The sequence below is a fragment of the Helicoverpa armigera genome, chromosome 27 (assembly GCF_030705265.1).
Source record: "Helicoverpa armigera isolate CAAS_96S chromosome 27, ASM3070526v1, whole genome shotgun sequence".
NCBI classification, from domain to species: Eukaryota; Metazoa; Arthropoda; class Insecta; order Lepidoptera; family Noctuidae; genus Helicoverpa; species Helicoverpa armigera.
In genome coordinates this window covers 2994185-3012765 of record NC_087146.1, presented here as the reverse complement: position 1 = coordinate 3012765, position 18581 = coordinate 2994185, and the positions used below count along the sequence as shown (strand labels likewise).

At 34.6% G+C, this 18581-nt stretch overlaps 1 protein-coding gene across 12 annotated transcripts in view; it reads right to left on the bottom strand.

Annotated features, from left to right (window-relative positions):
• LOC110373773 (probable nuclear hormone receptor HR3) overlaps positions 1–18581 on the bottom strand; it is a 132721-nt gene that overhangs the window by 23271 nt on the left and 90869 nt on the right. The window contains exons 1-2 of one of the 12 annotated variants that reach the window (XM_049844364.2): positions 6306–6643; positions 5239–6145 (exon numbers count right to left, since the gene is read on the bottom strand). The exons of 8 other annotated variants lie outside the window; for them this stretch is intronic. In XM_049844364.2, the coding sequence (XP_049700321.1) occupies positions 5239–5539 (301 nt within the window). In that variant the 5' untranslated portion in view covers positions 5540–6145; positions 6306–6643. Of the gene's footprint in view, positions 1–5238; positions 6644–18581 lie in introns of those variants that run through there. 3 more of the 12 variants (XM_021331119.3, XM_064042222.1, XM_049844404.2) reach the window with 3 other exon arrangements.

Below are 18581 nucleotides of genomic sequence, written 5' to 3'. Positions count from 1 at the left end.
ATCAAGTCAAGGCAATGACTGATATCGGTCAAACGCGAACCTCAATACTGATTATATCGCGAATTCATACGTAACGCGTTAAGGTAGCCTTTGGAACTGAGTTGAGTGACGCAGCGTCTAGCAGTGACGCTTCAGTGAAATGGTTTATTTTGCAAGTTGGATATGACATCACTTTTACATGTCAAGTTCTTTTAAGAAGGCTGGGGCATTTCTTAGCTACCAATGAGAAGAAATGCCGAAACAAACTCAAAGCTCACTCTCTTTAAAAAGTCTAATATAAATATCATAATATAAAATGATTTAAGTGAAATCATGTAATGTCTGTTCTGATAAAAGGCAGATGGAACGCATACGTGTAACTCAAACGTGTAACTCAACCCACAAGAGGTGGAAACCCACGAGAATTTCATAGTACATCGATCTGTCGTTCTGACGCACCGCCACTGACGTTTGCACGCTCGCTTCGAAAAGCTACCTTAACCATACAACATCACCTACGTTTCGTGACATCACAGGTCAATGAACTCGAAACCGCGTGCTTTTCATTTTATATTTAGGCGTAACCAATTTAATTTGACCTCTGATGCGCACAGGAATGTTCGCATTAATAGATCAGGTTAATATGGTTGGGTAACCGTTATAATTGACAAATGTATTTTGACCTCCCGTCTGTTTGAAATTGTTTCATATGATAGGTCTTTTTATAGTGGTATTGTTTACAGTTTAGACTGATGTATTTTGATCTGTCACGTCTGTCAAAATGTTCCGTTCCACGGATGGTTTTGTTTTCAAACTGTGTAAAAAAATATTACGTTTTTTTAAGTAAGTTTTTTTTTTCGGAAGGCCTGGTTTTTGTAACCTTTTGATAAATGGCCAGACGGCTAGACAGATAAATTACGATAGTGAAATATAACAAAACATGTTTATCTGTAACCTAGATCTAGATCGGATGTTGTCTAATGCCTATACAAAAAATTAGAAAGGTCTAGAACTTTCTCATTACGTTAAATACTCATTTACCTAAGTACATTTTATCTATCATGCATGACACTATAAAAAATATGTCATCATATTTAATTCTACTAAAAAAACCTTTCCAAAAGTTACCATATCTAAAAGCTACTTCCTAAACAAGGCAAAATACACCTAGTTTATTTTTAAATAATAATTATTATATTTACATCATAGACAACACATCAAAAAATCTAGAAGTTTTGCAACGGACCTTTGTACGTTAGAACATGGAATCCAATATGGCGGAAACTCGATGACAGTTACATTTTTCACAGTGCCACAGGTTAACGAACTGAATTTATTTGAATGAAATGATGACTAAGTAATTATTAGTAACTAAATGAATCATTTTCATACAGTCTTTAGCTTAGTAATAAGGAATTTCTGCTCTTTATTGTGAAACTTTAGTTTTGCAAGTACGTTGTTTTTAAAAATGATAGTAGTGCAGTATTTTGTGCAGAAAAAATGCTTATTTTATTGCTGCTGTTATATTACATTTTTAACTTTCAAATATTATAATTAGCTCAGTTTCAATTTTCTTAAAAAGTACTTGTCCTGATTCTGACAGATCATTTTATTCTGTCAATGTCAATTACTTAAAAAAAATAAAAAAAGGTTTAACGTTACGTTTTCGTAACTGGCCATAAATAGACTATATGTATACTTTAACATTACAAGGGATCTATTGTATATGTTTAAACATAAAATATTTTGTAATATCTTATTTCAAACTACTTCTGGCTACTTCGTAATTCTATACTAATATGTATATAAATCAGAAGCGTTATGTGCTATTGTTTATATAAAAGTTAAGTGGTTCCTTTAACGGTAAGTTTGTTATAAAACGTATGTTTATAAATTCTTTTATAAGGAAGAATTAAAGGCACTTTGAAGATAGGTGTGGCTTGGAATTGGCAGAGTAGAGCTAAAGTTTCAACTTACGCTAGAAGTGGACTGATGATGATATTACGATAATCCTAAAACTACTATAATATTTTTTTGGTCTAACGTGTAATGTTAGTAAATGTCACTACAAAAATCGAAAGGAAAAGTAAACCTTTCTGTTCAGAAATTCCAAAATCGCTCACATAATTATTTATTCCCCTCTAAAACAATTAACTTTGAGAATTTTAATAACCTGTTGAAAGTATGTTAACAAAACCGTTCAATTGAACGCGCCCTAAAATAAAAGTGACAGCATACGTCATGTGACGTCACGGGTGAACGACATCACGAGTTCGTTCTAATTTTGAAACGTTTTGACAGTTTTACTTTTTTATAGTTACGCAGTTTTTATTTTTAAGATTAGATTCTTTTTTTAAATGATGAGTTTACTTTTTAAACTACAAAAAAAGGAGGTTGTCAGTTTGACCTGTGTGTTTATGCGCGATTATCTAAGGTGTATGAACCAATTTAGATGCGGTTTTCAGCATACTATTCGTCAGAATTTGGAAATGTTGTTAAAGAAGTTTATTGGTTGTGTGATAACTCTAGCTGTCTATTACAGTTCGTTTTCTCAACGAGGAAATAATAACTGTTTGCCTTCAAAAACGTTGTTTATTCTATTTTAATTGACTTGAGTCTTATGGTATTATCGTGGAAGTTATTTTTGTGCTCCACCCACCTTCCGTGGCTTTCTTGTGGAAAGTTTCTGCGTGCGAAAATCAATAAGCTAGCTATAATAAAAACGAACAAGATTTTATTGTTTCAGATGGCGCCTACGTCTTTTTTTGTTTTCTTTAGAAATAGTATTTTTGATTTCTGGCCTTTTAAAACAGGTTTTATTTCTCTTGAAAAGACTTAAAGCCGGAGTTTGATGGTTACAGTAGAGCTGTAATAATGTAAGCTCTCGTAATTTCATTTTTTAAGATACGTTAATAACTGAAAATATCTAAGGTAAAAACACAGCTATATCCTTACGAATTTTCAATCAATTTAAAGACGTATTTGTCCAATAAAAGTTAAAAATCATTGCAAGATTTTTTCATGGTTTTTTTTTTCAAAAGAGGACTACTATTTTAATAGATTCCTTTCGACAAATATAAGACTAAAACCGGAAACGTTTTAACGCCCATTTTTCAGCTACAATCCCACGCGGCCATTACGAAAATTTTCATGAATGTAGAGTTAAGAAGAACTTATGTGAGGTGAATGCTTCATCAAATTAAATGTCAGTGGCCTTGAACCTTAGCAGTTGAGGCCAATTTGTAGAGTGGCAACCCCGAAATTGTTCTATTAGAGTTGTAGAGTCAAATGACTAATGACAATTGGACTTTAAAAATGTAAATTACTTTAAATAGTCTTTTTGAGAATACACAGTTTTTTCTGCATTTTTTATTTATATAACAAGTATTCTTTTTCATAAAAATATTTTTAATTTTATAAAAATCATTAGCTAATCAGACATTCGAATTTCAAACTTTATTCCAACTGACATAGAAAAAAATACTAAAAGAACCGACTTAAAAAAGTACACAACTACTTTCAAATTGATATTTCGTCTATTAATCTAAAATGTTTTAAGGCAGTAACAGCCTTCACTTACGTCGTTTTACAACTATCAGGGCTAGCACGTGTCATTTTTCGTCGGGGTCAATGACATTACGCTGCACTTTGACTTGCCTAGTAATTGTTTAGAGTTCTTTTTTACAAACGTTTTTTTTTTTTGTAATAGCGTTCGAAAGTGTGTATGTAGATTTTTTTGTTTTTTTTTTGTTGTGTATTTTGTAAGCCCTTAACTTTTGTGTCTTTAAAAAGAGAATTGTGTACCTATTTGACCTTATTACAATTTTTTTTTTAATCTTTATGTTAGCTATCTTGTAGTTTAAGTAAAAATGGTTTATTGAACTTAACAACTTTAAGTAATTTGAGTGATTAAATCGCCTTTAATGTTTAAAATAAAACAAATAGAGCAGTTTCTATTCTACATTCACACAAAACTGGTCTTTTATCTGTATAGTTTTACTTAAACGTATCAAAAACAAAATATATTATTTGTAATTACCTGCAAAATAATCTAAACTATATCCTAACACTACTTAAGTCCACATTAACTGAACTAAATATGACACATACGACCTTTTAGACACGTAACCTAAATTTTTCTAACAATTAACACAAATTCAGTGTAACAAAGAAAAACCCGGTAAGTAGCAATAAGTAGCAAATAAAAATTAAGGGCACAAACATTTAAATGCAATTTAGAACAAAAGATAAATGCATTAATTTTGTAAATAATTATGTTTACTAAGATTTAGGTCGTGTGACGGAAAAAAATATATAGGTACTTAAGCAATTTAGTTTTCAACTGATTGCAGTTTTGTAAGTGGTTTAAAGTGTGTTAAAACATTATTCTTTGGTACTAATCTTCATTTATCTGTTTCTGTATAAATAAAAAATAATTCTCTATGTTTGTATGTATGTTTAATCATAGCTTAAGAATGACTGTACCGATTAGTCTGTCCTTTTATTTGATGTTTGTATTTTAATTATTCTCGCTGCCCTTAATTTGTTTGCATATTTTTTTTGATGTTTGTCTTTTGATACTTAATTGGTACATTAAATTTGCAATGAACAGAAAATAATATTGTTGTTGGTTATATAAAAAAATAATGTAAGTATCCGAAAGACGACCTTGACTTGACCTGAAATGTTTAATAACGCTAAGTGTCAATTCTAGTCATAGACCAATTAACATAGTAACCAGTAACCCTATTTTCTATTTCACTTTTAGTTTTTTTTCGCCAAACCTCATAAAAAAGTTAATGACCTCACATAATAATATCTAACTCCAAAAAGTTCTCCTACAATTGCAAACATTTTTTGTTAAATCTGAAAAAAAAAACATTTGACAGGTGTCACTTTTTCCCGCGAAGTGTCAACGCGCCAAAATATTTAGTTCTGCTGTTCCCGTTTTAAACGTCGAGTTATCAGTCTAATTAATACGCACTTTGCTCCAACAAATTGGACAATACAAACAAACAAATATAATCAAATTGATACTGCTATTTGCATACCGTATCGTATAAAAGGGCCCAATGACAGTACCCTAATTAACGTGACAAATTATATCACATTCCACTCTTACAACTGTTGAAATTAGGAAATGAGTAACTCCATTTTTTTGGCATAAAGAGCAGGAAATGATTGACGAAAATCAAAACGTGGTAACCAAAGTTAAAGTTGAGTATTTTTGACGTAAAAAAAAATAAAAAAAATAAGTACCTCTTATAGAATTAGCGGCTTTCTTATCCATAAACATGCCAGATATTGACGAGCCGAACATCCCATCACTGCTGCCAGGCGGCGGGGATGTACTATCCGCCACAGATCCTGACGTGATGTCCATGCCCATCTGGTTGTGCATCACCGGCTGCACATCCGTATGAGGTTCTCTCTTCAGCTGCATACCCTGGGGCAGGCCCTGGGACTGGTGCAGCATCGTCGATGCCGACGAGTGACCTCCGTGCTGGTCCGGAGGCCACTGGGACCCAAACAAATCGTGGAACTGGTTGCTGTTCATCATTCCAAATTCAATTTTCGAATTTTTCTCCGTCGTCCTTCCTTTTTTTCTTCTGAGGTTGAAACCTTTTTTTGTTTTTTTAAGTTATTTTCGGCCAATGATTTTGTGTGCGCGCGAATCGAATTCGCATTGCGGTTAACACTAGTATCACTGTACGATTTGGTGTTCCAATGGATTGTTTTAAATTTCTTCTTTTTTTTTAAATTTTATTGTTCGACTATGTCGGTAAGGCAACTGTTTTTTTGTTTTTCTTTTGCGTTACACCATGAGAATTTTTCTTCGAAAAAACTATGGCACTCCCAATATAGTGTTTCTTCAACTATGTTGACTTTTTAAGCACCAAGTTTTAGCGTTTAACTGATAAATATATTCCGGCCGAGCGGTGATGTGAGATTTCTTTTAGCGAAGTTTATTTCAGGTATTAACTTTTTGAAGAGCAACAAATTTTTTGGCATTTTGTCTCCGTGGTTATGTTTTGTTTTCTTCCTTTCGTCTTAAATAAACATTCTACGTAAGGCACTATTATATTTATTGTAGTTATTCACTTGTTCCCTTAATCTACTGGTTTTATTTTATTCTCTTTATCAATATTTGAAAAACACAAAAAATCTGTAAAGAGAAAAACCGAGGCAGGGAGAAAAATGTATTTGAAATTTAAAATAATTTTGAAGGAAAAAGTTTGAAAATGCCAATTTGTTGTCGTTTCCGAAAGATTTTAGCTAACCGAACAGTACTGCTCAATTATCTAAAATCCGTTATCCGAATTTACGTGGAACACTAGATTTAAATTTTAAATGTAGAAGTCGTTAGATGCCACCACGTTCCATTTCCAAAAAAGAGGGTAATTGCTGTCACTGTCGCACTGTTAGGCACTGTCACTTGTTTTGTGGAAAATAACAATACGTGATCACCTCACTGCTGGAAAAATTTGTACGTTAGTCGTTTGTACTATAGGTTGTTCACAAGTCGGCTTCGCGACGGCGACTGGCTAGTCCGAAGATGTTGACGCCACAGCGGCCCGAACGTGACTGACGCATTGACGAATCTTCGGCCAGGCTCACGAAAAAATTATATATTTTTTCATTCCAACCGAATAATCAACTTAGCTCATAGCGATAGTTCAGTCGCCCCGGCGCGGCGCAGACTACGATGGGAAAAATTCTCCTTCAATATTCATCTTTAAGGGGAATTTCCTTGAGGTGTGCCAATTAGCACTCTAGTACCTCCGAAATAACCTAACCGATGTACGGAAACGTGTGTGATTACAGTGTAATTAAGAGACAAAATTGCCCATCAGTGTGCGATCGGATCACAAGGCGATGTTTGCTTGTGTGCGTACGTCGGTGTCGTGTACAGATATAGCGGCGCGCGCACACTAGCTCGCGGGCGTCACAGCAGTTCATTGACCCCGGGACCCAAACAAAGTAGATTTCGGTGAAATGCTGTTGAACTCTAGTTTTGAATGTGGAATCACTGAGCGATATTACGTCGACGCCTTTCCTGGCCAATTTTTTCGCCAACGATTCGAATATTTTTGTTCTTTTTTCAAAAATGACAGATCTCTGCTTCTTTTTTTTTGGCGCTAATCATCAATACTGGCTGACAATGATATTTCCATAGATAATTCAAAATTGGAATCGTAGTTTTTATCGTTTGAACGATAAAGTCATGTTTCGACCTAGCAGTTATGACGTCATAGACAAAAATCTGCGTTTTTTTTTCATATATTTTACATAGTTTAATCTAACGAGGTAATTCTATATACAAATAAATAGTTAGTTTAGAGACTTTACCTGAAGCTGAACTCTTTTCAACTGTTAAGAGGTCAACGACCCGGGAAAAATGTGCTGTCAACCGCAAATATAAAATGTAGGCAATTTTGTTCAGTTACGCGTCTACCAAGTATTCTTTATTTACTCAATTTATTTTCCTTTAAAAACTAATTATTACGCATCATTATGAAATTACCAAAAAAAATTTTTTTTTCAATTTTTGGCTACTTTATCTATCTATGTCTAATATCTAAACTGATTATTTGTATGTTATCTGTTTAAAAAAATATATGACCTTTACCTATGGTTCAATGACTCTATGGTTGATGATCACACTTGGCACTATAGTTTTTTTTTACCAAAATCATCGTTTTTATCGGAAAAGGAAGTTGTTTATCAATAATTAACATTATATCATTGACTTTTGATATGTTTAATTTAAACAAAAAATATTTAAATTTTTCTTCTGTGCAAAAAACTTTTACTTACTAAACTAGTTAAGAACCTTTCCATATAAGTGACAATTAAGTACCTACTAAACACAAAAAAGCTCTCACTCCTAAACCATTAATCAAAATGAAAAAAACTCAAAAAACACACTAAATTTCCCACAATCATCATCAAAACCCATCCAGTAGTTTTAAGTTCATACATGGCTTTAAGGGAAAAACTCCCCAAAATCGGGGAAAAAAATGAAAAGTAAATAACCCCCAGAGGGATGCCGCCGACCTTGCGCTAGAAAGGGACGGGGCACGTGACGTCACATGCTGCTATCTCTGTCTATCTTGTAGGCTATTGACCTATTGATTTTTGACCACGTGTTGTGTCGTTGTACTAGTAAGAACCCACTGTTGGACAAATAACTATACAAATTATAGGTATTTATAAGTTAGTTGCTCTATCTATGAAAGTCCAAGGATGGGTAAAAGTCTTCATCATCATCTACGTAGCCTTTTTCCCAACTATGTTGGGGTCGGCTTCCAGTCTAACAGGATTCAGCTGAGTACCAGTGCTTTACAAGGAGCGACTGCCTATCTGAACTCCTCAACCCAGTTATCCGGGCAACCCAATATCTCTAAGTAAGACTGGTGTAAGAGTTACTGGCTTCTGACTACCCGTAACGACTGCCAAGGATGTTCAATGACAGCCGGGACCTACAGTTTGACGCTAACATTTGAACGCCTTTGGCAGTCGTTATGGATAAGAAGCCAGAAAGTCTGACAAACAGTCTTATGGGGTGTCGATCGGGTTGTCCAAAAAACTGGGGTGAGAAGGTCAAATAGGCAGTCGCTCCATGTAAAACACTGGTACTCAGCTGCATCCTGTTAGACTGGAAGCCCCAACATAGTTGGGAAAAGGCTAGGCAGGTAATATGATGTGACGTTTGTACCAAAAAGGTTGCTACCTTATAAGTACGTAAAACGGGAAATCTCTATGGTTAATATTTTAACGCATATTAAGTGACAGTTATTTTCCTACTATATTTTGTCTTTTATCTAGCGATAATTTTTTATCATAAAGTTGAGTCTATCAAATGATTGTGGTACTAGCTTCCGCCATTGATTTTGCCTAGTGGCACGTGGAAACTACTTCGCAAAATCAGATAAAATATAGCCTATAGTCTTCGTCAATAAATGGGCTATCTAACACTGAATTTATTGTTCAAATCGGTTCAGTAGTTCCTATGATTAGCTAGTTCAAATCAACAGCTTAAATAATGTGTAACGTATCGTAAATGAGTAAATAAGCATTATTAAAATGTACTTTATGTGAAGTTTTTAAAAACCATATCCTATATTGACCATGTCAGACCAACAATTATTAATTGTGATCGAAAATACTAGGTACAGGTAAAGCATAAACCAGCTAAAAATATATCAATTGTTGCCAATAATAAATTAATATATTATTTGGTAGTTTCCAAAATTAGAATACATAGTATTTTAAATATGCATCAAATTATAAATAAAATACTAATTTTAACTTAAAACAATAATATTTTAGAATTTGCAAATTCCGTCTTCAATAATAATCTGCATGCAATTTGGATATAAAGGTCGCCGGAAGACGCTGGATGCAGGTCGCCTCCAACAGGTATCTGTGGAGATCTAAGGGGGAGGCCTATGTTCAGCAGTGGATGTCCTATGGCTGAGATGATGATGATGAATTTGTATATTCATAAATATTTATATCAAGTATGTAACAACATAAAAACTTATGTAAATATCGTAACATTAGTTAATCCTAATATTATTTAATCAAGAAAGTGTAGTTCACATATTGGTGTTAATTTATTCTTCAAACCGATGTAGATTATGAAGATTTATGTCTGTTTGTATAGATGTAGGTTTTTAAGAGGTAATCTCCGGATTGTACCGGGAACTAGTAGGCGCAATCGGATAAAATGTATCCTATTTCCGAACTCGATAAACGAGCAACACGCAAGTTTTTTTTCAAATAAGTGTAGTTTTAGTAGTTTCTGAGATTAACGTATAGTAGCGGGAATATACGTGTAGAAGACTATGTTCCATCCCCGGATTCACCCACTTATCCTGGGTAATAAAAAATAGCTGCAAAGCTTCAATAGTTTTTGCGTGAATGAAGGATTCCTTTGCAGGTTGCAAAGGAATCTACAGAAAGGTTGGGATCGCCCATTGTATCACCAAATTTTTAAATATTTTAGTTTTATTGCAAGTTAAACTAGTGTACATAATAAAGAATCTATCTATCAATCTATCCATACATACAAACTTCCGCATTTACAAAATCAGTAGGATATAAGATTTTATTCCAAAGGGTCCCACATGAGATACCTCACGTAGGCCCGTACTTGGATAACACATAATGACTGCACCTCGCTTCCAAACAATGACCTCTATATGTCCTTGACGAGGAATTTTAAGCCAAGACAATGGAGGTTTTGACTGTCGTTAAGAAACTAAAATATTGTGTAATAACTTTTTTCAAAATAACTATGAAGGAAGTACTTTATCTGTGGATTTTATAACCTATCTGTCTCCTTAATTTGCATACTAGAAGTAGTGGCTAGAATTTTGACAATACCTCCAAAAGAGTTATGTAAAATTCCTGTCCCTAGAAAACAATAGATAGTTATTATTATTCTTTATTATACACAAAAATGCTTTAATACACACACAATATACAGAAGTTATGTACAAAGGCGAGCTTAACCCAGAGTTGGGTTCTCTGACAGCCAACCTTAGAGCGATAGAGAGATGCGATAGGGAAGAGATGGATAAGTTATTGAAATGCGCTGTAAATAAATTCTACTGTGTATTTGACTATCCTTAATGTAGCTGTTTCTCACAGTGAAAACTACTTCCCGTAGTCGGAAAAATATAGCCTTTGAATAGTGTGTTTTCCCAACAATGAAAGAATTTTCCAATTGGTTCAATAGTTTCAGAATTGTAGTGAAGTTCCAAAATAAAAAAAAATCAAAACAAATTCACTTTAGGCAAGTTTAGGTTTTCATTGACATGATTTTCAACAATTATTTATGTTACGAATTTGTACTAATTAAATGCGATTGACGCACTTTTCAGTCAACTACGACAGTTACACTAAATTTTTTGACGCGCGGCAAAAAACTTCTCGTTCGGTTTCATGTGCTACCGTGCATATAAAACTATTTCGAATTATTGTTGGCAATAAATAATAACTATAAGCTTTATTTTAATAGCTTAATTTTAATCATAATTCCACAGACATCCTATTTCATTTTCTTCCCAAATTTTCTCTAACAAACACAAAAAAGCCTAAGGCGGATAAAAAATCTAATTTGCCCAAAAAAAACAGCTTTTGTTCAGACAATAAAATGTCAAAATAGAAAGTTCAAAAGCCCTTGTGTTAAATGGAGCGTCGTCCTAGTTCAAAATCTAGGTCTTACAGTCTGGGCCAATGTATCTAGAATAGTCTGAAGTTGGGTTTAAGCTGCGCAGTAGGAGTTTTAGGGATGAAAGTGCCGACTGCGCGGGTATTTGAGCTAACTTCAGGCTTATTGAGGTATGGTGCTTGTCAAATAGCTTAGCCGATTTGAAGTTGGGTGACACCATAAAAGGATTTCTAAGATATAGTTTTTGTCACATAGGTTAGCCGGTATGAAGTTGGGCTACACCATAATAGTCGAAATATATATAATATATATACACAATATTATAAAACATAGTCCCTAGCCGCGTCTGTCTGATTACTTGAAAATCAAGCAATTTTTACAACTCGATGGCTTGATTCTCGAGAAAGGTTTTATTGGTTTTTATTTAGGTTTTTATTTATTGTATAGCATTTGTTAAGTTTTCAGTGAGAGTTTCAAATGGTTGATTACAAAATGGCAAATTTATAGAACTCTACGTCTGGTTTCGTGTCAAACTTTGTATTATAGACTTCATACATCCCTGTTTTTGGGCGTGGCTCTAGCCAGGGATTAATACGTACCTATATATTATAAGGGACTAGTTATAAGGATATAGAGTAAGGGACACATTTGGGCACGGGTTATGTAGAGGTATACCTAGTACGTACTTAAAGTAATCCTACAATTGCGAATGTTAGTTTGTTGTTACAAGTCAAGTTAAGTTTGGATGATATTTTGTTACAGGAATTTTGACACAGAAAGACATTTGACACAGAGACTTTTTGGGACTTTAGAGTGCGGGTGAACCACAGGAAGCAACTGGTTTATTTATGTTTAATATAATTTAATATTTTACTGTTATTTGTATAAAACTATTTATATGGCAAGCTTTTCCCGGGTATATAAAGCAGCCTACACCTTTCCTTGATAAATGAGCTATCGAACACTAACCAGCAGTGCTATATACTTAGTAAAGATTGACTTAAGGAAACTGTCAAGAAAGTTTCACGAAAAAGAATATACCTATAACGACCATTCATTTCATTCAGCACTACCAACAGACAAAAAACAACAAAAAAAAACGGCAATCCCAAAATTCAAATTCAGAACTGTAAATTGAAAAAAAGAACCAGGAAAGAATTTCAAATTAACCGAAAAAGAACGCGGGATTTGTCAACGATGAGAATTACAAATTTCGAACCAGATATAGTTCGTACGTTGAACTCCAAGCTTTTGTCGAGTTTTTCGTGACATACTATAATGTGACGTCTAAGTAACAGCCGCGGGGGTCGATCGATCATAAGGTTAAGCAACGGTTGGCGCGGTTGGGTCGTGGATGGGTGACCATCTTTTTTTTTAACGACGTCAAAAATCATCAAATGACCCCTCACGCTATGGGTTAGCAGCGGTGAGGGAGTGTCAGACTCTTACTGACTAAAAACCGTCGTGTTCCGTCGTAGGCCTTTTATGTACCAGGGCCGCGGTAACTCTTTCGAACAACCCGCAGCCATGGGTGACCATCTAGTCTATACGAGTTCCTGCATGTTTTGGAAGGCACATAATTGTGAGTCTCAACTGTTAATATATCTTTGGCAGTCAAAAGCTTGCGCGATAAGAAGATATACATTTAGCATCAGATAGTAAATTTGTTAATTAGGTACCTGAACTGGGAATCAAACCTACCACATCATACTAAACTGACCTCCCAACTTCCTTCGTCATTGTCCATTCTAATGACCAAAAATTACAATGACAAAAAAAAAGAACAGCACAAAGTTCTAAATTCAAATTGTCATGACCAATTCACCCCCTACCCGGGGTGAACGTAACGGCTTGGGGTCAATAAGTTCAAACGGACCGCGGGTCAACAAACGACCTAAGTGACATACTATTTCAAATCCTCGTGTTCGATTTTCGGCCAGTACTAAGTGTTTGAATTTCGAATGTGTGGCCTAGGTTTTGGGTAAAAAGTTTGTATGTTTAAAAGGAGGCTTTATTTGCTGAAGATGAAAATCTTAATTGCAAAAATTACTTTTCTATTGCGAATGTCATAGGATTGTTAATATTTTAAACTAGATATAAGCAGTTTAAAAAAGCTATTTGGTATATTTGTATTGTACGTGCGGATCTTACCAGAAATGGCTGTGTTTAGTGAGATACGATAGCATCTGCTACGAAGCAGTTCTGTTTTAGATTGCTTTTAGCTAGCGTCTAGTTTAGCAGATGGGATCGAAATCGTGCATAGACTTAGTGTTAGTATTTATTTTCAGACACAATAATTTCGAATACGGCAATCTTTTCCAAACCAGCATTTTCCGGAAACGATTTGCAAAACTTAGGTACTGAAAATTGCCTCTCTACCACATAAAAATAAAATTATTTGAATAAATATAAAACCTTATTAATTTACACAAAGAGTCTCTTCATCCTTTCAAATGATACTATAATTACTGATAAGAATTATCCACAAAACTACCAAACAACGTCTTCAAACATCGCATAGCAACACAATTTGGCGCCAAACACCCAACTTACATTGGCCCAACATTGGCTCAAAACCCGAAACTCGAAAAGAGAGGCTACATTCAAAAAGAGAATCGGACATCCGCCAATCTCAACGAAAAGAACATTAATCTGTCTAACAAATCGCCAATCGATAGAGTCGCTATCTACGATTTGCGGTTCGACGCTCGGCCAACGAACCCCGAAAATGGCGGGTTCAATGCCTCGTCTAGCTTCAGCCTAACGTTCAAATCGCGATGCATTCGCCAATTCTATTCGTTAGAATTTGAAATTTTTCGATGTTCCTTGTATGAATTTGGAAGTATCTAGACGACCGTACCGTAGTCTCTAGGTATCGGGGTGCTCGGGTAACTGGGTTGAGGAGGTCAGATAGGCAGTCGCTCCTTGTAAAACACTGGTACTCAGCTGCATCCCTTCCTAATATAATCTGCCTAGCCTTTTCCCAACTATGTTGGGGTCGGCTTCCAGTCTAACCGGATGCAGCTGAGTACCAGTGCTTTACAAGGAGCGACTGCCTATCTGATCTCCTTAACACAGTTACCCGGGCAACCCAATATCCCTTAGTAAGACTGGTTGTCAGACTAACTGGCATCTGCTGTGTTGCCATGTAAGATAAACAAAAAATGTAATCACCAGACACAACATAGGTGAAAGTCTTTGTTATAGTTCTTATCAAAGATAAAACTTATTATAGGCATATTTCAATCTAGTCCACCAGACATGTTATAATCACTGAAATTTATCAGTACATCTGCATATAATATCTACTTTCTTTATCAAAAATTGTCGTCAAAACAACAATAACCGAATTGAGGCCGTAGACAAGAAATAATTTAATCTTTCAGACATTTGATACGAAATATCTTGTAAAAAGGAAAAGGTAGTAATTTCGCGCCTAATCTCTAAACAAATTGGAAAACAAACAATATATGTTAACCCGGTTTTTCGTAATTCAAACGTCATATGATATGGGCGTTGGTGAGCGTACCTAACGTAAAGTCGTTCTTTTGTCCAAATACATAGGCAGGTAAATACATCATCTATAGAATTTGAAAATGAAATGACTTTTCTTTTTTCTTTGTAAAGAGGATCAGTATTTTTACATTTAGGTACGAAAGTAAATGTGGCCAATTACATGGCAAATAATAAGAAATGGATTAATTGCTATTTACTATAATATTTGTACAAATATTCATACGTTATTTTTTAAGAAAACTAATTTATCAATAGGTAGTCAAACTATAAAGCTGAAGCATATGTTTCTTTATTTGAATGACTACAGGGACATATTACAGGAACTATTTAAATAATCCTGTATATTTTATGATGATTATATTATGATATTGATATTAGGTTGCCCATTTCTCAAAAAAGGCTTTACTATTTAGGCCATCAACTACTAGGTATTTATCTAGGTGCGCGGAGTAGTTCCCGACATTAAAACTAGCTCCTAAAACATCCAAACCAACATAATGCATTGTTATCAATAAACTATTCTAACCTCTTTCTCCATACAACAATCATTATCTTAACCGATTGACTCATCATCATCATCATCTCAGCCATAGGACGTCCACTGCTGAACATAGGCCTCCCCCTTAGATCTCCACAGATACCTGTTGGAGGCGACCTGCATCCAACGTCTACCGGTTGATTGATGAAACATTTTCACAACTTTTTTTTACATTTAAAGTAAACATTCAGCCTGAAAACTAGGTTTATGACTTGACTTCCGCACACATAGTGCCAGACTTGTGTTTATAGTTTACACGGGAGTTGTGAAAAAACGATCTAGTGTAAACATCTCACGCGCAGCTAAAATTGAGATTTAAACTAGATTTTTGCAGTTTTGATCTTCAAACTAAGGATGTTAAATGAAAAACCATAAGTTATTAAATGCAAAAAATCTACATCTTGATCTGGAAGTGGATTTTTAAGTACCTACACGCATTTCAATGGCTCTATCTGACTTCTATTGTGTAGTTGCTGGGTAACTTAGTGATGGTGGTCAGATTAAATGATTTTTGATAAGTTCACCTATTCTGATAAAGACTAGCCCATAACTCACTGATTAAGAAAAAAGGGTACTTATGTCAGCCATGACTACTAATTGTCGAAAGCCAAGATAAATGGATAATATTAGACTCGCCGTTTTCAACTTTTTATAAGCGACCTGGGAAAACTGCTTACCCTGATAAAATATAGCCTACTTCATCCGGGGACAGCGTTCCTAACAATGCAATATTTTTTTTAATCGTCCCAGGAGTTTAGGATCATATCTTCTCTTTATAATATTAGTATAGATAACATTATGTATTGGTTTAATAGTAACGACGTAACGCGCATTTGTACAATCGCGTCTCTGAATAGCGCAGATCAATAACGACGGAACCTCCAACATAGTATATGTCATATAAAAAAAATAAACATACTGGCTGAATTCTTTTAATCTTTTAGAACGCTAATTCTAATATGGAATAGGTTCATTTTGGGGAATTCATTGCATTTTTAATATTTAGAACTTATTTTTCGCGTTTGTTGTGTTTAAGTTACCACTGTCATATTGTGTATACGTTTCAGTCGAGTAGTAGATTTTCTTTTTTTCATAATTAAAAATAGTATCTTAATACTTGAATATTACGAGCAAACACAACATAACCCTAAGAAAAAAACAAAAAACCAAACCAAAAAAAAAACACAAAAATGCGACCGGGAAGTCATCTGCACACGATAAGACGGGGCTGGTTCCTTGCCTACCCACGTGGTAGGTCAACGGCTGGCCCACTGCGCACGCGGGTCGCTGAACCGAACGCGACTCACACACACACACACACACAGAGACTCTTCGCAAACACATGGGATTCTCGAGCCGTGTTTATACGTAGTCACTCACACACACTCACACACAGACTCCTCTTTGCAAACACATGGGATGCGGCGTGTTTACATGTAGTCATACACACATGCGCGTGCGCATACTTGTGTGGTATGGGCGTTAACGTACAGGTGACTAATTGTATGTACTTTAAGGCTCTTTTTTTTTAATAATGTTTGCAATTGTTTTGGGTTTGATTAGCTTTGGTTTTAGAGGGTACCGTTTTTAGAGGTTTTTGCGAAAAAAGGTGCTAACATATTTTTTTCAAAATTACCAAAAATGGAGCAAAAATGTATTCCTCAAATGACACGAAAATAATGATTTTGGCGACCAAAAATTGTTCCATAACAAACATTAACAATTAAAGAAAGACGTTAAAAAAGTGTCATGAAGTTACAATTTCAAAACAATAGCAAAACTTAACACTTACTCAGAAATACTTAGAAAGGATAAAAAATACTTCTTCACCTTATTTCCTCATAGTTTTGCTAACTCTACTCTAAGGTGGAACAACCAGACAATATTTTGGCGCGCAAATGTCCTTCAACCAATGACATCACAGATTCTAAATTTAAAAATGGCGTCAATTAACTGTCAAATACAAAATAGGTGTTTTCCAAAGAGGTTGGAACATTCCATAGTTTTTTTAGATGAACAAGTCTATATATCAATGTAACTTAACTTTTATTAATATTTTAAAATTACATTCCATGGAAAAGAAATGGCGGAATTTAGTAAGTTTTACAGCTATGAAAGAGCCCTATATATATACCGAAAAATATATCAAAATTATTGTAGTATTTTGGGAGAAGAAACACAAGTACTGCACTTAATCAAACACCAATTTTTGAATACTTTCTCTTATCATCATCGTCATCATCATCATCTCAGCCATAGGACGTCCACTGCTGAACATAAGCCTCCCTCCTAAGAGGGATCTAAATCTCCACAGATACCTGTTGGAGGCGACCTGCATCCAGCGTCTTCCTTTCTCTTATGGAAAACGCAAAAAAACTGGTTTAAGAAAAAACTGAAAAGTCAAAAAATGCTTGAGGCTAACAATAATGTTTTATGTCATAGAGCTAGCAATATTTCAAAAGCATACAACACTGGTAAAGCCTGGGGCATTTATTCAAACAAACCAAAAATGATCATAGTACATGACCATATCTAGAACTAGAAAGCCTACAAAAACCCCACATGACTCATAAACTAAGAATATTTCTATGAGATCATTATTGAGAATAAAATCGCAATCGATAGAGATCACTTATTGATTGATCACTTAATATTTGCATAGATTTAACTGTACACTTACATTTCCATACATGACAGTATTAAAAATACTTATATACGTTATTATATTTTCATACATAAAGTCACGCCTATCATCCCATGGGAATAGAAATGGAATACCATGGCATATGCTAATCCTTACTAATATAGAGATATTATATTTATAATAATATAAAAGGGGAAAATATTTGATTGTTTGTTTGTATCCTAAAGGCTCCTAAACAACGGAACCGATTTGAATAATTCTCCCACTGTTGGAAAGCTACACTATCTGAGCTAAACATGGGTTATGTTTTATCCGGGTAAAGGAAGAAGTTTCCCCGGGACTTTCCTAGTATTAAATTAAATGTGAAAGCAAGTCTATCTGTCCCGCATTCACGCCAAATGTACTAAACCGATTTAACTGAAAATTGGTTAACATATAGTCTAAAACCTAAGAAAGAACATGAGCTACTTTTTATCTAGAAGCCAGAAGTATTTCCCTCAGAACAGCAGATTTTATATGACACCAATTTATCTGCTCAATCCTTCTCTATGCGAGAGGAGGCCTGTACCCAATAGTGGGACGAAAACGACTGATGACGACTAATTTATGTACCACAGAAACTCGAGGTAAAAAAAACGGCCTATTCGGTTAATTTACCCCTTTTTATGGCCTCCATGACACATTAGGTGGTTGCATTAGGTTCATAGAGGTCTATTAACTGT